Source organism: Loxodonta africana, chromosome X, assembly GCF_030014295.1.
Source record: "Loxodonta africana isolate mLoxAfr1 chromosome X, mLoxAfr1.hap2, whole genome shotgun sequence".
NCBI classification, from domain to species: domain Eukaryota; kingdom Metazoa; phylum Chordata; class Mammalia; order Proboscidea; family Elephantidae; genus Loxodonta; species Loxodonta africana.
In genome coordinates this window covers 10,263,776-10,287,028 of record NC_087369.1, presented here as the reverse complement: position 1 = coordinate 10,287,028, position 23,253 = coordinate 10,263,776, and the positions used below count along the sequence as shown (strand labels likewise).

Genomic DNA, 23,253 nt, shown 5'->3' with positions numbered 1-23,253 from the left:
TAGCAGCAGAGCACTTAACAACTACACCACCAGGGCTCCTTATCTGCACCACGCAGGGACTCCAAAACCAGTTGCTGATGAGTTGGCTGTAATTCATGGCAACCCACGTGCGCTACAGCAGAACTGTGCTCCACAGGCTGACTTTTCAGAAGTAGCTCGCCAGGCCTTCCTCCTGAGGTGGCCGAATCACTGGCATTTAGCTTAAAGCAAAATAAGTATGTCCTTATTCTGGTAATGTCCTGTTAGATAATACTGGAGGCACGGCCTTCTGGTGATACCGAAGGTAGATTCTGTTCTAACCTCCATCTTCCCAAGGATTCAAAGGACCTATGTGGCACTTTGCGCTTCATACTTTGAAACTTGCAATTTAGATTCTTAAATGTACAACAGTTAGTGTGTCTATGTCCAGTACCCACTACTCGGCTGTCACTTTGTCCTACCGTGGGGCTTCTGTGTTCCTGTGAGGCTGGAAGCTATGCCACCGGTATTTAAAATACCAGCAGAGTCACCCACAGTGGACAGGTTTTGGCGGAGCTACCAGACTAAGACAGACTAGGAAGAAAGGCTTGGTGATCCACTTCTGAAACAACTGGCCACTGAAGACCTTATGAATTGCATCAGAACACTGTCTGCTGTAGTGCCAGAAGATGGGCCCCCAGGTTGGAAGGCACTCAAAATATGACTGGGGAAGAGCTGCCTTCTCAAAGTAGGGTTGACCTTAATGACGTGGATGGAGTCAAGCTTTTGGGACCTTCATCTGCTGATGTGGCACGACTCAAAATGAGAAGAAACAGCTGCGAACATCCATTAATAGCTGGAACGTGGAATGTATGAAGTATGAATGTAAGAAAATTGTGGTAGTCATCAAAAATGAAATGGACCACGTAAAGATTGATATCCTAGGCATTAGTAAGCTGAAATGGACTGGTATTGGCCATTTTGAATAAGACAATTATATGGTCTCCCAGGCCATGAATGACAAATTGAAGAGGAATGGCATCGCATTTGTGGTCAAACTAAGAACATTTCAATATCTATCCTGAAGCACAACGCTGTCAGTGATAGGACAATATCTACACGCCTATGAGAAGACCAGTTAATTCGACTATTATTCAAATTTACACACCAACCACTAAAGCTAAAGATGAGGAAATTAAGATTTTTACCAACTTCTGCAGTCTGAAATTGATCAAACATGCAATCAGGATGCACTGATAATTACTGGTGATTGGAATGCCAAAGCTGGAAACAAAGAAGAAGGATCAGTAGTTGGAAAACAAGGCCTTGGTGATGCCGAAGATCACGTTACACAATTTTGCAAGACCAATGACTTATTCATTGCAAATACCTCTTTTCAACAACATAAACAGTAACTATACACATGGACTTAATTGGATGGAAAACACAGGAATCAAATCGAAAACATCTGTGGAAAGAGACGAAGGAGAAGCTCAATATCATCAGAATTAAGGCTAGGGGCCGATAGTGGAACAGACCATCAATTGCTCATATGCAAGTTGAAGCTGAAGAAAATTACAGGAAGTCTACAAGAGCCTAATTTAGAGATCATCTAAAGAACACATTTGAGGCACTGAACTCTAATGACCAAGAACCAGATGAGTTGTGGAAGGACATCATACATGAAGAAAGCAAGAGGTCATTAAAAAGACTGGAAAGAAAGAAAAGACTAATATGGATGTCAGAGGAGACTCTGAAACTTGCTCTTGAACGTTGAGTAGCTAAAGCAAATGGAAGAAATGAAGTAAAAGAACTTAACAGGAGATTTCAAAGGGTGGCTTGAGAAGACAAAGTATTATAATGAAATGTGGACAGTTCTGGAGATGGAAAACCAAAAGGGAAGAACACCATTGCCATTTCTCAAGCTGAAAGAACTGAAGAAAAAAGTCAAGCCTCGAGTTGCAATTTTCATGCATTCTATGGGCAAAATACTGAAGGATGCAGGAAGCATGAAACAAAGATGGAAGGAATACACAGTGTCACTGTACCAAAAAGAACTGGTCGATATTCAACTATTTCAGGAGGTAGCAAATGATAAAGAACGGATGGTACTAAAGGAAGAAGTCCAAGCTGCACAGAAGGCACTATGAAAAAACAAGGCTCCAGGAATTAATGGAATGCCAACTGAGATGTTTCAACGAAGGGATGCAATGCTGGAGGTGCTCACCCATCTGTGCCAAGAAATTTGAAGACAGCTACCTAGCCCACCGACTGGAAGAAATACATATTTGTGCCCATTCCAAAGAAAGGTGATCCAACAGAATGCGGGAATTATCGAACAATATCAATATCGCACATAAGTAAAATTCCGCTGAAGATCATTTGAAAGCAGCTGCAGCAGTGCATCGACAAGGAGCTGTCGGAAATTCAAGCTTGATTCAGAAGATGACACGGAATGAGGGATATCACTGTTGATGTCAGACAGATCCCGGGTGAAGCAGGAAATACCAGAAAGACGTTTCCCTGTGTTTTATTGACTACCCAAAGGCATTTGACTTTGGGTAGTCAATAACAAATTATGGGTAATACCGTGAAGAATGGGAATTTCGGAACACTTAATTGTGCTCATGTGGAACCTGTACATAGATCAAGAGGCAGCTGTTGGAACAGAACGATGGGATACTGGGTGGTTTAAAATCAGGAAAGATGTGAGTCAGGGTTGTATCCTTTCACTGTACTTACACATTCTGTATGCTGAACAAATAATCTGAGAAGCTGGACTACATGAACAAGAGTGTGGCATCATGACTGGAGCAAGACTCATTAACGATCTGTGATATACAGATGACACAACCTTGCTTGCTGGAAGTGAAGAGGACTTGAAGCACTGGCTGATGAAGGTCAAAGACCACACAGCCTTTCAGTATGGATTACAGCTCAACATAAAGAAAACAAAAATCCTCATAACTGGACCAATAAGCAACATCATGATCCAAACCGCAAAATTCACTGCCATCGAGTTGATTCCCACTCATAGCTAGCCTACAGGACAGAGTAGAACTGCCTTGTAAGGTTTTCAAGGATCAGCTGGAAGATTTGAATTGCCAACCTTTTGGTTAGCAACTAAGCTCTTAACCACTGCGCCAACAGGGCTCCCAATATCATGAGAAAATACTGAAGCTGTCAAGGATTTCACCTTACTTGGATCCGCAATCAACGCCCACGGAAGCAGTAGTCAAGAACTCAAACGATGTATTGCATTCAGCAAATCTGCTGCAAAAGACCTCGTTAAAGTGTTCAAAAGCAGAGGTGTCACTTTAAGGACTAAGGTGCACCTGACCCAAGCCATGGTGTTTTCTTAATCGCCTCACGTGCATGCAAAAGCTGGACAATGAGTAAGGAGGGCTGAAGAGCTGATGCATCTGAATTGTGGTGTGGGTGAAGAGTATCGAATATAACACGGACTTCCAGAAAACAAACTGTCTGGGAAAAAGTATAGCCAGAACGTTCCTTAGAAGTGAGGACAGGGAGACTTCGTCTGACCTACTTTGAACATACTATCAGGAGAGACCAATCCCTGGAGAAAAACATCATGCTTGGTAAAGTAGAAGGTCAGTGAAAAAGGGGAAGACCCTTAACGAGGTGGACTGACACAGTGGCTGCGACAATGGGCTGAAACATAGCAACGACTGTGAGGATGGTACAGGGCAGGGCAGTGTTTCATTCTGTTGTACGCAGGGTCATTGTGAGTCTGAACCGACTCCACAGCACCTATCAGCAACATATAAAACAAAGAAGTCCCCAGGTGGTACAACTAGTTAATGTGCTCAGCTGCTAACTGCGGATTGGAGGTTCAAGTCCACCAAGACGGGCCTTGGAAGAAAGGCCTGGTGATATGCTTCCTAAAGGTCCAGCTATTGAAAACCCTACAGTGGGCAGGTCTACTCTGGCACACAAGGGGTCGCCATGAGCAGGAGTCGACAGACCAGCAACTGGTTTATATAAAACAAAATGAAGTTTAAACAGTTGATTTGAATATTCAAGTCTGATGAAGGTTTTTAAAGCTCAGGCTGTTATAACAAAGACTATCCTATGTAAAACGGACCCCTGGAGGGCCAGGCACAGGGCAGTTTAGAAACTCTGATCCCAGAGGGAGTCGGCTCAGCTCAGCGGTGAGCGGCACACATGCCAGGGTGGGCACGCAGGAGTTTGGAGCCTTGCTGAAGCTCGCAGGACCGTGTTCTAGGGTCAGATGGGGGAGTCCTACCACGACCTCTAAGACTGCCGTGAAGGGGCTGAAATGAAGTAAGTGCAGTGTTTTGAGGCCAGTGGTTGGCATGCACTAAGTGCCTGGGAAATGAAAGTCATCATCGATCCCAGAAATGTGGGGTGAGAAGAAGCTGCAGAAATCGAACATAAATCGACTCTATCCCAAGGACTGATTCAGGCAGGAGAAGCCACTGCACAGGATACTATGCATTGCGTATGTAACCTGATTACCCACTGGGTTTATGTTGTTGTTGCTGGGTGCCATCGATTCTGACTCATAGTGACCCCATGTGGCAGACTAGGACTGCACCATAGGGTGTCCTAGGCTGTAATCTTTAGGGGAAGGAGCCCCGGTGGCGAAGTGGTTAAGCACTGGCCTGTGAACTGAAAGGCTGACTGTTCAAACCCACCAGGGGCTCCACAGGAGAAAGATGTGGAAGTCTGCTTCCACAAAGACTTTAGCTTAGGAAACCCTACAGAGCAGTTCTACTCTGTCCTATAGGGTCACTATGAATCCGAATTGACTTGATGGCAATGGGTTTGGGTTTTGTAATCTTTGCAGGAGCAGATCACCAGGTTTTTCTCCGGTGCAGCCAATGGTGGGTTCAAACTGCCAGACTTGTGGTTAGCAGCCAAACACTTAACCTTTGCGCCACCATGGCTCCCTTCATCTTTATGACAGGTTAATTATTTTTTTACTTATCCCTGACAGGTGGGTGGTTTTGAAGGCATTTATGTACTTAAAAAAAAAACACTCCTCAAAACCAAAAACACACATTTGGAAGACAAGAATTCCAATCACGTCATACTGCATCAAAGCTCTCTCTACAAAAGAATTTCTTTGACTCAGCTTGTTCCCTTGCTCTGCAAGAATTTTCTTATCACCTGATGTCCTATCTCAGGTGGTTAGCAAACTTTTTCTGTAAAGGGCCAGAGAGTAAATATTTTAGGCTTTGTGGGCTGTATGTTCTCTGTGGAAACACAACTTTGCTGTTGGAGTGTGAAAGCAGCCAGGTCAATGAACAGAAAGGAATGAAGGTGGCTGTGTGCTAATAGGAGTCCCTGGTGGTGCGAATGGTAAACGTGCTTGGCTGCTCATCGAAAGGTCGGAGGTTCAAGTCCACCCAGAGGCTCCTCGCAAGAAAGGCTTGGCGATCTACTTTGGAAAAATCAGCTCCTGAAAGCCCTGTGGAGCACAGTTCTACTCGGACACTGATGGGTTGCCATGAGTCAGAGTCGAGTCAATAGTGACTGGTGAACCAATAAAACCTTATGCAGGTGGTGGGCCACATTTGGCCCCTGAGTTGTAGTTGCCAATCCCAATATTATAATTTTTATTGATCTGTTTGCTGGTCGTCTCTCCCATGAGAACATAAGCTCCCTCAGAGAAAAGTTGTATTCTGTCTTGCCTACTTTTCTCTATCCCCATGTACCCAGGCAAATTTTTGGAGCTGAAAAAATGATACGTTTTGGTTTATAAAGCACTTTTGGATCTACTGTTGGTTACCCAAGATACCTGGACTTGATATTCAGGGAAGGATATGTGACTGGCTGATACAATGAAGTCCACTCAGTTTTTATTGGTGTAGAAGGGACACCCCAGCTAAACTTAAATAGAATGATGCCGATTTAGATAACTGGACACTGGACCCCGTAGACAGGTCCAAGATAGGAACCAAACACTTAACCACAACGGGCTTAATGATGTTGCCCCAAATTTCATTGTTCTGTAGAAGCCGAACACAAGGGCATCTCAGATATCTGGCTGGGGCTCAGAGCTGGGGTACAAACGGTGGAGCTGACGCCGCCTACTGTCCCGCAGGCTGAGGTGACGGCTCTAGCTGCAGGCCTACCTTCTTCACCGACAGGTCATGGTCCAGGTCACTCCCTGAGTCCTCCTGGGCATCCTGCTGCTCCTTCAGATCCTTCATCTTGATTAGCAGCTCCGCCTTAGGGGCCGATGTGCTGTAGTACGTGGAGCTGGTGGCCAGGGACATGGCCGTTGCCACACTCGGCTCCTCTTTCCTGGAGGGGAACGTCAGAACGTGAATCGCTGACAGCGTGTGTGGCCGTGCCCCACGGCCCCTGCCCCCAGGTGTGACAAATAAGTGGTAGCTCTAAAACAAGAACACCAGCCAGGGAGACAGAATAGTAAGAGGGGAAAAAAAGAGGTGACCAGGTTAGAACTCCAAAGGCCTTGACAAATGGATAAAGTCTAAGCAGTCCCTGGGTGGCAACAACAATCAAGCTCTTGATGACTGGCCAAAAGGTTGGCAGTTCAAACCTATCTAAGGGTTCCTCAGAAGAAAGGCCTGACGATCTGCTTCCAAAAGGTCACAGCCTTAAAACCCCACGGAGCACAGCTCTACTCTAACACACAGGGTCGCCGTGAGTTGGCCCTGACTCGATGGCAGCTAACAACAACATGTTAGATCACTATCAAATTAGCACTAAAAACCAAAATGCAGGCTCTTCCAAGATTAGTAAATGGATAAAGTCTAGGGAATGCAGTTTTAAAAAAGGGCAAAGCACTGAACTGAGCAGGTGTGTCTAGAACTCTCCACTGTGGAGGCAAGGGTGCAGGCTGTCTTCACCGGGGCTCGAGTCCACGGTGACGGCATGTGTGTAACAATACAAACGGGACCCACATCCCAATTATGGTTCCTTCACGCCTTTCTGCCGGCTGCCACTCGTCCCTGTCGCTTTGGTCTGTTTTGTCCCATTTCCCTTTTTCTGCTGCATCTCTTTGGCTCTCCGACCTGCTGCCAATGGGGTGTAGAGTGACGACGTCCAACAGGAGAGATGGAACCACGTGCACTTTTGGGGTCAAATTGCTCAATAAGAAAGGCATCAAAGTGCTATTTACAAAACCAAGAAAAATTAATTTAGCCACTCATGTATACATAAAAAAGCCAACAACTCTCTAGCTCGGCTGCTAATCAAAAGGTCAGCAGTTTGAATCCACCAGCCACTCCTTGGAAACCCTATGGGGCAGTTCTACTCTGTCCTATAGGATTACTATGAGTAGGAACTGACTCGACGGCACCTACCAACAACATATTCAACCTGAGCCTTTACTCCTCTGATGATGGGATTTCTCCACCTTGGAGGAGTCCCTGGCTGCCGCAGGTGATTCAGTGCTCAACTATTAGGCAAATGGTTGAAGGTTTGAACCAACCCAGAGGTGCCTCAGAAGGAAGGCCTGGCAATCTGTTTCTGAAAGGTCACAGCCTTGAAAATCCCACGAAACGTGGTTCTACCCTGCACACATGGGGTTGCCATGAGTCAGCAACAACTTGACGGCAACTAACAAGTCCACCTCGACACGACTGACATTTGGGACCGGATCATTCTTTGTGGTGGGGGCTGCCCTGTGCATTATAGGATGTTTTATAGCACCCCTGGATTCTGCTCATTAGATGCCAGCAGCATGCCCCCCTCATCCCAAGTTCTGACAGCCAGGTCATCGCCAAACGTCCCCAAAAGGCACAGCTCTCCTTGGTGGGGGCACCTGGGCGCCGGGGGGCTCGGGCTTGGCTGCCCGGGGTTCGGGCGGCTCCCCGGACTCGGCGCCCTGCCACGTGTACACGCACAATTGCCCCCAGCTGACAACCCACTGTCTTACAGAAAGGAAACCTGTGAGCATTACTCTAGGTCAAATGCCTCAAGCCAGGAAAGCTGGGGGCTGGGGGGTGGGCTGTAGTGGGTATTTTCATGCCCTTCCCAGGTCCCCAGGTAATTGCATCCAGGGATAACACCAGCCAGGGTGCCTTTAACTTCTCTCTTGAGGCATCACAATCAAGCCAAAAAGGGCTAAGCATCGCGGCAGGCCCCCTGAAAATCCATCCACTCCAAAGCAATCCTGGAAGCAGGAGAGCCCTTGCTACTTGCCACCACCCCATTTCTGCCTACGAGACAGCAGGCGGAATCACAAGGGTCAAACGCCCCAACTGGGGACAGCGTTACTCACTTGTCCTCCATTGTCCGCGGGGAGGGGCCTTTGGGGAGCAGCTTTCTCCGCTGCTGGGCCTCCTCCAGGAGTTGCTCGTCCTTGGGGAAAATGCCCCCCATCAGGTCCATGGTGGTCTTCATCTTCACACTGGGGTCCAGGACGTCAGCCAGGGACCGGTCCTTCCCCACGATCTCACGGGCCAGCTCCTCAGACTTAAGGTCCTCTGCTGTCTTCTCTTTGGCCTTCATGTAGCTGAGCCCCCCAGGGGAGGCACAGCTCTCCTTGGTGGGGGGCACCTGGGCGCCAGGGGGCTCGGGCTCGGTCGGCCGGGCTCGGGGTGGCTCCCCAGACTCGGCGCCCTGCCGAGTGTACACGCAGAAGCGGGAATAGGACTGCTCTGATGTGCTCAGCGTCTTGATCTGGTCGCGCTCCAGCCCGCTGGGCAGGGTGGGCGGCTCGGCAGGCTGGGCCAGGCCCTGGCGGCTCTCTTTCTCGGGCTGGCTCTCTGAGTGCACGATCTTGATGGGCACCATCTTCACTGTCGTGTTGTTCTCCATCAACCGCTCAATTCTACAAAGAGCAGAACTGTCAGAAGGCAAAGCATGCCCTGGCCAGCACTCCGCAGGCTGCTGCCCTCCCTCCCCTCCCAGCGGGGGAAACCTGGCTCAAAGACCCCCAGAGCCGGAGCTGGGGGGGGTAGCCACAATCCATCGCATGTGCCCAGACAGGCTCGGCACATTCCCTGCACCCCTAACTCGGTTTCCTGTCATCAGCCGCCCAGGGACCTTCCCACCGGTGCACAGTATTCCCCGCCACCATGGGTTCTGACGATGCCTTGTGGGGTCATGTGGCCAGCGTGTCACAACTGTTTGATTTTCTCAAATCTGCAACTGATGAGCAGTCTTCACAGAATTGTTGTGTCTTATGTCAGTGCCCCTCGGAGCACAGCCGGTGCTGGCCTGCAGATGCTGGGCACATTCTCAGGGCACCGGACACGACCTCTTCTATAAGGACTGGGACTATCTTCACCTGATGCTGAGCTCCACCCGCTCCCCCCGCCCCCGCCAAGCCCGCATCAAAGCTCGCTCACAGGCTCCTGTGCATCCCACATCTTGCCCTCAACCAGGAGTCCACCTTCCATCCAGCTCGCAGCCCTCGACTCACCTCCCATCCACCACACAACCCTCTACTCACCTCCCATCCACTTCCCAGCCCTCCACTCACCTCGCATCCAACTCCCAGCCCTCCACCCTACCTCCCATGCACCACACAACCCTCCACTCACCTTTCATCCACCTCACAGCCCCCACCCTATCTCCCATCCACCATACAACCCTCCATTCACTGCCCGTCTACCTCCCAGCCCTCCACTCACCTCCCATCCACCACACAACCCTCCACTCACCTTCCATCCACCTCCCAGCCCTCCACTCACCTCCCATCCACCACGCAACCCTCTATTCACCTTCCATCCACCTCCCAGCCCTCCACTCTACCTCCCAGCCCAACACCCCACCACCCAGCCCTCCACTCTCCTACCATCCACCTTCCAGCCCTCCACTCACCTTCCATCTACCTCCTAGTCCTCTACTCACATACCATCTACCTCCTAGTCCTCTACTCACATACCATCTACCTCCCAACCCTCCACTCACCTTCCATCCACCTCCCAGATCTCCACTCACCTTCCGGCCCTCCATTCATCTTCCATCCACCTCCCAAGCTCTCTACTCTGACTCCCAGCCCTCCACCCCACCTTCCAGCCCATCACTCCAACTGCCAACCCTCCAGTGCACGTCCACTTCACCTTCATACAGTCTTTTCATACCAGTGAGATAAGGATCCCAGCAGCAAACAGGGAACACAGTGGCTTTGTGTCATTTCAAGTGGCTCAGGAAGAACATATTTCCTTTTTTTAAAGCCTCTCCGTGAAAGGAGCAGGGGAGACAGGGAGGAGGAGGAGGAGAGGGCAGAGAAAGTGCCTGGTCTACGAAGTGTTCTGTCTGTGACAACTGAGGCCCCAGTGTTTTCAGCCACACATGTCGGGGGCAGGGAATATGCCAGCGAGTTCCACCAGGACCAGATCATTTTAAAATATTGTTAAAAGTCATATCTAATAAACACAGCAGTCTGCTGCTGCCCAGGCACGTACACCCAAGGTATACAAAAAAAACAAAAAACCCAACCCCACTGCTGTTGATTTCGACTCATAGCGACCTTACAGGGCAGAGGAGAACTGCCTCATAGGATTTCCAGGAATGGCTGGTAGATTTGAACTGCTGACATTTTGGTTAGCAGCTGTAGCTCTTAACCACTGCACCACCAGGGCTCCTGCATGCATAGGACAGTGGGAAAAAAAGACCAGGCAAAATTTGCAAAACCAAAAATCAGGACTTGTGTCTAAGTCATTGAGCTGAAGCTACTCATACGACGTTGCACTATGGACCTGATTTCACTCAGCACAAGGAAAGCTATTGTGCCCCCAATTCAGTGTTGCTTTTCTCCTTAAACTGGTGGCTGGGGATGTAGTGTGGTTCTTGCCTGTTTCTAACAGTGTGGTCCTCAGGATAAAAGGAAATTATGTTGTCTTTTCTTCCCTTCCTCCTAAAGGAGGCATGGTGGCACAGAGATCAAACACTCGGCTGCAAACCGAAAGGTAGATGGTTCAAACACACCGGTGACGCCACCAGAGAAAGATGTGGCAGTTGGCTTCCGTAAAGATTACCCAAAAAGAAAAAGAAAAAAAAACCCGATGTCCTCTATAGGGTAGAGAACTGCCCTATAGAGTTTCCTAGGCCACTCTCCCCTTGTTTCAACAATTCACGGGCACTCAGGGAGTTGGTGTTTTTATATGGAAGAAGCCAAACCACCAGTGTCCTGGTATGCAGACTCAGCCTGTTGACACTGATCAACATCTTCAGGCCAAGGTCAAACCATGCCTGAACTTGTGACAATGGCACCATGGAATGGGACTGGTTTTCTCCCACCAGAAAAAAAGGTGTATGCCAGCTTAGCTTTGTAACTTCAAAAGATCTGAAAAAGAGGCAACGTGGAAACACTGGACGTCATGGCAATCACCACTTTCACCTCAGCGTCTAGTGCTTAGGTTAAGCCTGATTCTGAGTACAAATATGGCAAGTGCTTAGCAAAAGCGCCCTCTGGATCTGCAGATGGAGCAGTGGTGGCTCAGTGGTAGGACTCGCATCTTCCAGGTGGGAGGGAGACCCAGGTTCAATTCCTGGCCGATGTGCCTCATCCACAGCCACCACCCATCTGTCCGGGAAGGCTTGTGTGTTGCTGTGATGCTGAACAGGTTTCAGCAGAGCTTCCAGGCTAAGACTAGGAAGAAAGGCCTGGCGATCTGCTTCTGAAAATCAGCCAGTGAAAACCCTATGGCCCACAACAGTCTGATCCCAAGTGATCATGGGAATGGCATGGGACCAACTCACAGCAGCTAACAACAACAGTCTGCAGAAGCACCTAGAAAGGGACAGCTGGGATGGAGGGGGAGGGGGGACGCTGTCACTGACTTTACATCCCTCCTGTTTCCTGTGAAGGTGGGCTCTCCCCAATTCATTAAAATTTCGATGATGATAGTTATGGTTTTCCCACTGTGGTTATGCACCGGAACTGCCGTTAAAACTAAATGTTTTGAGCGGAAGCGAGGAGTCCACCAAAAATGACCCCAGAACCATCCACTGAAAACATACAGTGGCCAAGGAGCCACCTCCTGTGCAAGGAGGCTCCATAAATGGAGGAAGGTGTGGGGCTCTGGGTCCAGGACACTACCTTGTTGAGCTCTCATCCTGGATGAGCAGGGGGGGCTTGTCAGTTAGCTTCTGTGGCGCAAACTGCGGGGAAGGGGAGCGGGAGGTCTCCATGGTGGCTCTCTGTGGGTGCCCAGGTTTGGGCGGGTCCTCATTCACATGCTGGTGGTCATGCTCACTGGGGGCGGCCGGCGGGGCGTCATGGGGCCGGGCGACGGCAGGTGGGCTCTGGGAGACAGACAGTCGGCTCACACACACGTCCAGAGGGGCAGCTGGCGGGGCCTCAGTAGGAACAGCTCCCACGGCTGCACTGTCCAGCCCCCTGGCCCTCCGGGGCTCCCGCTTGGGCGGCAGGGGCCTCTGTGGGGCCGGCCGCTTGGTGAGGGGTACAGCGCTCACCACCCAGGCGTCCCCACCTCGCCCAGGCAGGGACGAGGAGGTGCTCGGGGCCGGGGGTCCTGAGCAGAGCAGTGGGAGCAAGTCTGCCGGGCTGTCCTCCTCTGAGTATCGATAATCACGAGGCAGCGTCCCCGCTCGGCACCGGCCTTTCTGGAGCAGCTCCGAGGCTTCTTGTGGGTGGGCGCTGCCCGCAGAGAGTGGAGACTGGCCCTGTGTCCGTGGGTGCGGTGGGTCCCCGCCTCCTCCTGGACTATCTCCCCAACGCTGCACACTGGCTGGTCTGCAGGAAAGATGAGAACATTAGCAAACGATTCCAATTCACAGCTCACTCCCACATTCCCAGTCCCAGCAACCAGTTAGGAAACCAGATGCCGTGGGGTCAGCTCCAACTCGTGGCGACCTCATGTGTGCAGAGTACAAATGTGCTCCACAGGGCTTTCAATGGATGTTTTTTTTGGAACTACATCACCAGGCATTTCTTCCAGGTACCTCTGGGTGGACTTGAACCTCTAACCTCTTGGTTAGCAGCATCTGTACCACCCAGGGACTCCAGGCTCCAGCAAGGTGACCTGAAAATCCCCTTAAACCACTTTAAGTTATTAAATCCCTGTACATTTTCCCACACCTCTCCCCGCTGCAACTCCCAACACAAGGTAAGGTATCTAAACGCACGTCAGATGACGTTGGGCTACATACTACATAGGAAATCAACTGAATACAAGGCATTAAGATACACACACACCAGATATAGATATACATACGTGTACACACAAACTAGTTTTTTTTGCAAAAAAAACAAAAGGTTACACAGCAATTTCAGAAACAAATATGTGAAAGTTGTCACATGTTGCTATATTCAGAGCTGTGGCGGTGCCCTGATCTCTCCCTTTCTCCCCACGTTACGCATACCACGTACATGTTCATATGCACATACCTACACCATGTGCCGACAACTCATAGACACGCATGTTCATTGGCATGTTTACATGTGTCTTAGCTAAAGCTTCTGGGCCAACGATTGCCACACCTGCCATGCAGTCACCTGCAATGCCTTTGCAGACACCCCACTTCTGCCCACCCAGATAAAATGGGGCTCAGACAGGCTGTTTCCTTCAAGGTGACAGTTGAGTCATCCACTTCTCAGCAAACAGAGGCCCAGGAGGTAGAGACCAAGGGCGGAGAGAAGATGTAAGCTGTTCGCCAGCAGGCCAGGTGACACTCAGCACACAGAAGCCTGGGTCCCGGCTCCTCATGTGGCCAGGGGACACTCTCCTCTCTGTCTTACTAAAGGGGTACCTTCCAGTTACTGAAGAAGCACACAAAAGAACCCCGGCACTAAGGACTGGCTGAGGCCACTGGGAGGCAATGTGTCTTTCTAGAGTATCGGACAACTGCGCTCTTTATTCTCGGTGTACCCTTGTCTCAGTACCTGCCTCGCTGGCCTCTCATGGGAACATGAGCATGCCGCCTGCTAACCGCGACATATGCTCAGCATTCCCACTGCTGTGGATTTGACTGGACCTGTCTACGACGTCCCTGCCTCCCTGTTCCACGCAGGGATACCTGTTCACAGAGGTTCACTGCAGGGGAGCCTGGAAGGGCAGTGGCTATGTCACTGTTTGGAGCCCCTGAGCAGTGCAAATGGTTAAGTGACTACTAGCCAATAATGTCAATAATGAGTGTACGTGTGGGTACGTGTGCCTGTATGGTATCTGTGTGTAGATGTGTCTGTGCTGTGTGTATGTGTAGATCTGTTTGTGTGGTGTGTGTGCACACTGTGTAGGTGTGTCTGTGTTGTATGCGTGCACACTGTACACGTGGATATTGAGAACGTGTGCACATTGTGTGTGTGTTGTGTACGTGTGTATGCTATATACGTGAGTGTGCTACGTATGTGTGCAGATGTCTCTTGCTGTGTATGTATCCATGTGTCTGTGTGATACGTGTGTGCATGCTGTGCAGGTTGTCTGTGTATATGCTGTATACGTGCGTGTGCTGTGTACGTGTCGATGTGTGTCTGTGTGGTATGTGCATGCTGTCTGGGTGTATGCTGTATACGTGCATGTGCTGTGTATGTGTGCAGATGTGTCTTGCTGTGTATGTGTCGATGTGTGTCTGTGTGATGTGTGTGCACGCTGTCTGTTGTATATGTGTGCACACTGTGTATGCGGATGCTGAGAATTGTGTGCACACTGTGCGTGTGTGGTGTATGTGTGTATGCTGTATACGTGCATGTGCTGTGTATGTGTGCAGATGTGTCTTGCTGTGTATGTGTCAATGTGCGTCTGAGTGATGTGTGTGTGCATGCTGTGCAGGTTGTCTGTTGTATGTGTGCACACTGTGTATGTGTGGATGCTGTATACGTGCGTGTGCTGTGTATGTGTGCAGATGTGTCTTGCTGTGGATGTGTAGATGTGTGTCTGTGTTGTGTGTGTGTGCAGGCTGTGTTCTGTATGAATGCACACTGTGTATGTGGATGTTGTGAATGTGTATGTGTGCAGATGTGTCTCTGTTGTGTGTGTATACTGTATACGTGTGTGTTGTGTATGTGTGTAGATGAGTGTGTTGTCTGTGTGTATGTTGTGAATATGTGCAGATATGCCAGTGTATCCGTGTATATAACCCTTTTTTGTACTTTTAAGGATAAAGTAAACGGTGACAGCAAACGCAGGGATAGAAAACCGGCAGGCGCGAGGAGTCTGCCGGGGAAAGCACGGGGGCAGCGTGGCTGGGTTTGCCCTGGGTCCTTGCACAAGCTCCCGGGGAGGTCAGTGACATCACACAAAGGGAAATTGGAAAGGCCCCTGCATTCCAGCATTCGGTCATTGATATTCCAGCCACGGTGGCTGTTCACTGGCAGGTAAACATGCTAACTGCATGTCGCCAAGGAGAGAGCTGCCAGACTATTCCACGGGCAGCTCCAGGTTGCAGAGGCACCCTTGGCCACCTGCCCAGGTGGACACTCACGGGCTCTGCTGAAGGGACGGGGAATGGACAGGCCTGAGCCAGGACTGCAGCCAACCAACCTACAGTGGAAAACTGGACTAAAAGCTGCTCAGAGGTTCACAGACACCATGACAGGACAGAAACCACCGGCTGCTGAGTCGGCTCCGACTCATGACACCCCCATGTGTGTTAGGCTAGACATGTGCTCCATAAGGTTTCAGTGGCTGGTTTTTCAGAAGTAGATAGCCAGGCCTTTCTTTCAAGGCACCTGTGAGTGGACTCGAACCTCCAACCCTTTGCTTAGCAGCGCAGCGTGTGAACCACATGCACCCCCAGGGAGCCCTTCTACTATACAAGGAAAGAATCCCTTCAGCATCATTACTCAAATCGACGTTTCTGACCTTGGTGTGGGGACACTGAGCACCAGTCAGCCCCACCTCTCAACACCAGGTTCCCATGTCTGGGAGGTGGTGGTTTATTTCTGGAGTCCCTCACTGGACTGGGTCTCGGTGTTCTCCTCCCGGCCCCCCAATCTTCTGTACAGCTGGCTCCTTATCATGCAGGTCCAGCCCCACACCCTGCCGTGCCCTCTCTCATCATCCTGCACTCCGCCATCCTACGGATTACAGCATGCTGGCTGACTTTTTTTCTTTTTAAATCACCATATTCCTTCAGATTAAATGGGTGAAAAACAGGGCTGTGATAAATACTATCTTATCGTGGCAGACATCTTCATATGCCTCAATAATAATTTTAAGAGCATCTAGGTTGTGTAATTTTTATTAGCTACGCTTTACTGGAGCCCTGGTGGTTTGGTGGTTAAGTGCTCAGCTGCTAACCAAAAGGTCAGCAGTTTGAATCCACCAGCCACTCCGTGGAAACCCTATGGGGCAGTTCTACTCTGTCACATGGGGTCACTGTAAGTCCAATTGACTTAATGGCACCCAACAACAATATTCAGTATGCGATTTACTTTTTTAAGAAATCGTTTCTCTATTAAAACTGTTCAGTAAAGTACCTGCACTATTGTTCATTCCCACCAAGAGTGTATGAGGGTTCCAGTTGCTCCATACCTTTGCCCACACTTGGTCTTGGTGGTCTTTTCCATTTTTGCTTTGCTAATTAGTGGACGTGTGCGTAGCAGTATCTCATTGTGGCTGACTGGCATTTCCCCAAGGACCCACGATGTTGGGCATCTTTCAATGAGCTTGTGTGTCAATTGTCTAGCTTTTTCTGCAAAGTACCTGCTAAAACTTTTGTCCATTTTTTATTAGTTGTCTTCTTTTTATTGAGTATTGAGAGTTCTTGATATATTCTGGGTACAAGATTTTTGATACATGTTATCAATAATTTATAAATGACTTCTCCCAACTGTGGCTTGACTTGTTATTTTCTTAACAGTTGCCTTTCAATCCGCAAACTTTCTAATTCTGATGAAATCAAATTTACCTTTTTTTTTTTTCTTTACGGCTTTTTGTGTCCTATCTAAATGCTCTTGGCCTAACCCAAGGCCACAACGATTTCTCCTGTGTTTTCTTCTAGAAACTTTACTGTTTGGGCTCTTATACCTATGCCTATAGTCCATTTTTAAATAATTTTTATGTATGTATCACTCTTCTTCTGCATGATGGATTATACATTTTTCTGCGATTCTATGAAGGCACCCAATAAAATGTTCAACTACTCACCTTACTTTATTCATAAAAATGATCATGTTCTACATTCTGTTTTGTTATGAACATGGTTTTTATCTGCAAAATCCAATGCATTGAAAAAATGGATGGAAGATAAAAACCCGTGTTCGTCGAGTAGATTCTGACACATAGCAAACCTCTACGATAGAGTAGAACTGCCCCATATAGGGTTTCCAAGGCTGTGATCTTTACAGAAGCAGACTGCCACAGCTTTCTCCCACGAAACATCTGTTGGGTTTAAACCGCCGACCTTTTAGTTAGCAGCCGAGCGCTTTAGTCACTGTGCCACCAGGTCTCTTTAGTTTGAAGATAGAAAAGGAGAAAAATGTGGACCAGAACTTGAAATTCTTAAAGAATCCAGACTTACCGGACCCACTGAAGCTGGAGGAATCCCTGAGATCACCACCCTGAGATACTCTTTAAATCTTGAAGTGAAATTATCCCCTGAACTCACCTTTAAACTAAATAACAGTTTAGCTCACAAAAATAAAGAATGTTGCCCTCGAGCTCTGTGCTCTTTAAAAAAAATTATGTATATGAGACCAAATAGACAACAGGTACTCAAAAGCATAGATGAGAAGGTTGGGGGACAGTGAATCTAATGCAACGAGAGTGAAACAACTAGAACACAAGTAATGACAATGTTGACACAATGAGATGAATGTAATCAATGTCACTGAACACTGTGTGTAGAAACTGCTGAATGGAAGTGTGTTCTGCTATGAATATTTTTACCAAAAACACAACAAAATATTTTTTAAAAATACTTTGAAGTCTTAGCAAAGTCTGAGCTGACCACCACCAGCTGATGACAAGCTGCCTCTGCTCCCAGGCAGGGTAACAGTTGGAGCTTAGAAAATGGTTCTCGGTCCAGCTCACTGGGTGAGCAGTGTTTACAGAAGGAGAAAGAAAAGGAGAAGGCACAGTAATTCCCCACCCCTCAATCCAAAGATTTTTCTAGGCATACGCAGAAAGATGGCGGCCAAAGAAAAAGAGCGAAGCTCACACGTGATACATTTCAGCAGCAGAACCAGCCCTAGAGGTGAGGGCAAAGATGGACGAGACCCCAGTTGAAACTCTTGTGAATTACAGCCTGTTTTTGTCTGTAAGGAAGCCCAACTTTACGCAGCAGGTGTTAAGGGATGAGAGTTCTTCAGAACTACAAATCAAATCATGCTCGACGTACAACAGGGAAACACCCCATTTCTACAAATAGGAGGGTTAGTCCACTGACCACGTTCACAAGCTAAGTTTTCTGAAAGCAAAGCCACGTGGCGATAACTTTTCCACCAAGTGCTGAAGCATTCCGTGTGGTGTTGACCTACCACGGCCGTATCCAGTCCTCCTTCTCCTCCATTCGTTTCGTTTCACACACATGCACACACTATCGTCCCGGGCACAGGGACACAAAGTCAGCATGGCAAGTCAGCTCTGCTTACTCCTCTGGCCCTGAATCTTCCGGCCTGCCCACACACCCACCACCAAATGAAGGTCAGAATGCCTGCTTGGATCTTTTAGGCTCACCCCGTTGGGAGCCCCTAGGTGGTGCCAACGGTTAATGTGCTCAGCTGCTAACCAAAAGGTTAGAGGTTCGAATCCAACCAGCGGCGCCTTGGAAAAGGCCTGGCGACCTACTCCTGAAAAACCAGCCACTGAAACCCTGTGGAGTGCAATTCGACTCTGACACACACGGGGTGGCCACGAGTCAGAGTCAGTGCCACGGTACCTGGTTTTCTCTTCCTCCCCAATCACGCTGCCTCTGGTGTCCACTCCCACACTACACACTTTGACTAAAAGCTGGCCCTGCCTGTGCACACCCATGTTCCCCCATCTCTGCTTTGATGCACACTCTTTGGAATTCCCCCTCCTAAATCGGTTCTGTTCTTGAAGATCCAAATTAAATGCGACCTTCCTCAGGAAGCATTTCTACACCTGTTGACAAATATAATCCTTTCTTCTCCCACAGATGGGTGGGTTTGAACTACCAACCTTTTAGTTTGGAGCCAGCACTTCACCGTTGCACTACCAGGATTCCTTTCAATGAGGCTTACTTGCCGCTTAAGGGCAATCTGAAGTAACTGAAGTCTTCCATAAAAGGACAACCATAATGAAAATATTAACTTCTTACTGAGAAACCCTTTACTCTTTAGGGTGTGTTTATAACTAGAGTTACATGGCCCCAATTTGTTTTATTGAAATATATTTAAGCCCCGAATAATCAAATGCTTTGCAGTGCTTCCCAAAGGAAAACCAAAACCACAAGCATTGAAATGAACATAAAACGTCATATGCAGAGAAAATAGAAACCAAAAGTGGAAAGGTATGAGCAAGGAAAAGCATGTGAACGTTATGAGCCCAAGAGACAGAAAGGGCCACACGAACCAGAGACTCCATCATCCTGAGACCAGAAGAACTAGATGGTGCCCGGCTACAACCAATGACTGCCCTGACAGGAAACACCACAGAGAACCCCTGAGGGAGCAGGACAGCAGTGGGATGCAGACCCCAAATTCTCATAAGACCAGACTTAATGGTCTGACTGAGACTGGAAGGATCCCGGTGGTCATGGCCCCCAGACCTTCTGTTAGCCCAAGACTTGAACCATTCCCAAAGCCAACTCTTCAGACAGGAATTGGCCTGGACTATGGTTTTTTTTTTATGGGACAGAAAATGATACTGGTGAAGAGTGAGCTTCTTGGCTCAAGTAGACACATGAGACTATGTAGGCAGCTCCTGTCTGGAGGTGAGATGAGAGGGCAGAGGAGGTCAGAGGCTGCCTGAATGGACATGAAAAGAGAGAGTGGAGGGACGGAGAGGGCTGTCTTATTAGGGGGAGAGCAATTAGGAGTACATAACAAGGTATATATAAATTTTTGTATGAGAGACTGATTTGATTTGTAAACTTTCACTTAAAGCACAATTAAAAAAAAAAAACATGAAGGAGCAGACACTCAGATGAATGAAGTTACTATGATGTGTCTCAAACAGAACTGTGAGTTTCCTGTCAACCAGAGCAAAAACGGAGGTACAATGAGCTGGGGATATCGGGAAGCTGGGCACGTCTTAGTTCTTCAACAGGGACGACTAATTATATTACCAACTTAGCATCTGCAGAGGGCAAGCATGACAGAGTACCAGCACGGCCATCTTACAGATGACGACGCCCAAGCCCCGGACCTTGCCTGACCTGCCAGATCAAAGCTAGATTTAGACATTCATTTCTCACGCTTGGTATTCTCGCTGCAACCTCCCCACCCCTCCCCGCAAAACAAACAAACAAACAAAAAAAAAAAAACACAGTTGTCATTGATTCAACTCATGGTGACCCTAGGAGTGTCAGAGTAGAACTACGCTCCATAGGGTTTTCAGTGGCAGGTTTTGGGGAAGGAGATCGCCAGGGCTTTCTTCCAAGGTGCCTCTGGGTACCCTTGAACATCCAATCTTTCAGTTAGCTGCTGAGTGAGTTAGCTATTTGTGTCACCCAGTGACTCCACAACACTCCACTAGACACTAATCTGAAACCCCCGACTTCTTTTCTTCCTTAACGGTCTTTGCAATACACTAGAGACTATATCTACACCTCACGTGGAATTTGTGGCAACAAAGCCACTGGTCGTTACACTGCACAGCGCAAGCAGTAACCACGGCATACACAACTGCCAGGAGCCACCGGAACATGAAACTGGCTGTGCTAACCCTCCAGCTGCAGGGGCAACTACAGGACAACAAAGACACCTAGACGTCCAAAAGACCTAACCCTAACCACGCATCCACGTTTGAGAAGCACACCACACATACTGGCGGGAAATATTTGCAGCATAAACGACAGTGCTCAAAAAAGAAAAAAAAAAAAAAGGCCCCACCCTCAGCAGGAAAAGGAACTTGAGATCTGAATAGTAACTCCCAAAAGAAAAAATGCAAATGGCCAGCAAATCCACAAGAAAAGTTCAAGTGAAAAATGAAGTCACTTTTTCGCTTATCAAAACACAGAATTTTGGGGGGGGGGGGGGGTGGAATTTCAAATTCTCAAGGAATCTAGACTTTTTGGAACTACTGAGGCCAGATGACCCCTGTCATGAATTGAATTGTGTCCCCCAAAAATATGTGTCAACTTGGCTAGGCCATGATTCCCAGTATTGTGTGGTTGCCTTCCATTTTGTGATCTGATGTAATTATCCTCCATTTTGTGATGTCTTGTAAATCCTAGCCTCTATGCCTGTGGTTATGGTCCCATTTGGGAGTGAGCTATCCATTATGTTAACGAGGCAGGATTAGGTTATGTTTGTTCAGGATTCGGAGGGAATGCATCACCCTTGCTTGAGTCACACCTTTTATCATACAAGAGATAAAAAGAAAGAGAAGCAAGCAGAGCAGGGAGACATACTACCACCAAGAAAGAGAAGCCAGGAGCAGAGCGTGTCCTTTCAATCTGGGATCCCTGAGCTGAGAACCTCGTAGACCCAGGGGAAGATTGATGAGGACCTTTCCTCACAGAGGAGAGAGAAAGAAAGCCTTCTTCTAGAGCCTTCCTCTAGGCACACTGCTTTCCTACTTCTAGCCTCCTAAGCTGTGAGAGAATTTCTGTTTGTTGAAGCCATCCACTTGTGGTATTTGTTATAACAGCACTAGATAACTAAGACAACTCTAATATTATTAAAAAAAATTAACCCTGAGGAAATCTTTAAACCTTGAACTAAAACTATCCCCTAAGTCATCTTTGAAAAGAAAAGATGCACAATTAGAAAACAATGCCTGCATTATCCATGTGATCAAATTGACAACAGAAATTCAAAAGGATGTTCACTGCAGTTTTATTTATAACCGTGAAAGGCTGGCAATTAACCTAAATATCCACAGTATCTCTACATACAGCCGTATCTCTGAATGTCACGTGAGTTTAAAAAAAGGCAGTTTACGTACAATATGTATAGCACAATCTCATCTGTATAAAAATGTGTATTTACCATGAAAAAAGATTTTGAAAAAGATATACTTCAGTGTTGCACAGTGGTATATCTGGGTGGTAATATTAAGGGTGATGTTTAGTTATTTCATTCTGCTTTCCAGAATGTCCATTTTTTTTTGTTTGTTTTACTTTTTTTTTTTAAATAATATTTCATTATGTTTTCAGTGAAGGTTTACATAGCACTTTAGGCTCCCATTCAACAATTTCTACACAAGTTGTTCGTGACACCATCTACCTTCTTCACTCTTCACAATGTGTGAACATTCTCAATATTTCTATTCTGGTTGTTCGGTTTCCATTAATCTAGCATCCCTGTCCCTTAACCTTCTCTTCTTTGTTTTAAAGTAATTGTTGCCCATTTGGTCTCATATAGAGGAATTTTTAAAGGTCCACAGTATTCATGGGTAATAGTTTCCATTTTGTGAGCCAATTTGTTATTTAGCTACCAGGTGACCTCAGGGGCTAGCTTCAGTTCAAGTTTTAAAGAGTTTCTCAGAGTGGTAGTCTCAGGGTGTGCTCCAGTCTCAACAGGTTCAGTAAGTCTGGATTTTTAAAGAATTTGAAGCAGAACTTCCACATATTTTTAACAGAAACATAATTTAGGAAGCAAATTTAAAAAAAGAAAAATATTATAAAAATTGTATATGACAGCCTGGGAAGTTGTAACACCAGATTAGTATAAATCCTGACTCGAAAACAAAGGTCAAAATTATAAAATATGGATCAATTTATGTGGCTTTTTGGATAGATGTTTGGATATATTTATGTGGCAATTTGGGCAACCTTGTTGTGAAATATATTTAAATATAGTTAGAACTGCATGTCATCACCATAAATTAAGAGAAAATCATTTGATTCAGTCGTCCTTCTATCATAATTGCATGTGACTCAAAATTCTGAAAATACCACATCACAGATTATTTATTGCTTATTTATAATTTATTTATTGTTACTCAACTGAACTCAGGGCTTTCAAACTGGTTACAAACAGTCTGGTAATTACCAATGTAAATGAAGGCCGCATACATGTTGACTAGATTCTGACTGAAGTAGGGAACAAACCTAGCGTTGGCGAAAAATATTGAATATACCATGGACGCTAAAAGAATGAACAAACCTGTCTTGGAAGAAGTACAACTAGAATGTTCCTTAGATGCAAGGATGGCGAGACTATATCTCCTGTACTTTGGACATATTATCTGGAGGGACAAGTCCATGGAGAAGGACATCATGCTTGGTAAAGCTGAGGGTCAGCAAAAAAAAAGAGGAAGATCCTCAGTAAGATGAACTGACACAGTGGCT

General features: G+C 47.4%; 1 protein-coding gene across 1 annotated transcript in view; it reads right to left on the bottom strand.

The window, feature by feature from the left end:
* SHROOM2 (shroom family member 2) overlaps positions 1-23,253 on the bottom strand; it is a 155,362-nt gene that overhangs the window by 6,650 nt on the left and 125,459 nt on the right. Inside the window, 4 exon segments of the mRNA XM_064277954.1 lie at positions 6,081-6,252; positions 8,198-8,749; positions 11,969-12,529; positions 17,555-17,583. Of these exon segments, the coding sequence (XP_064134024.1) occupies positions 6,081-6,252; positions 8,198-8,749; positions 11,969-12,529; positions 17,555-17,583 (1,314 nt within the window).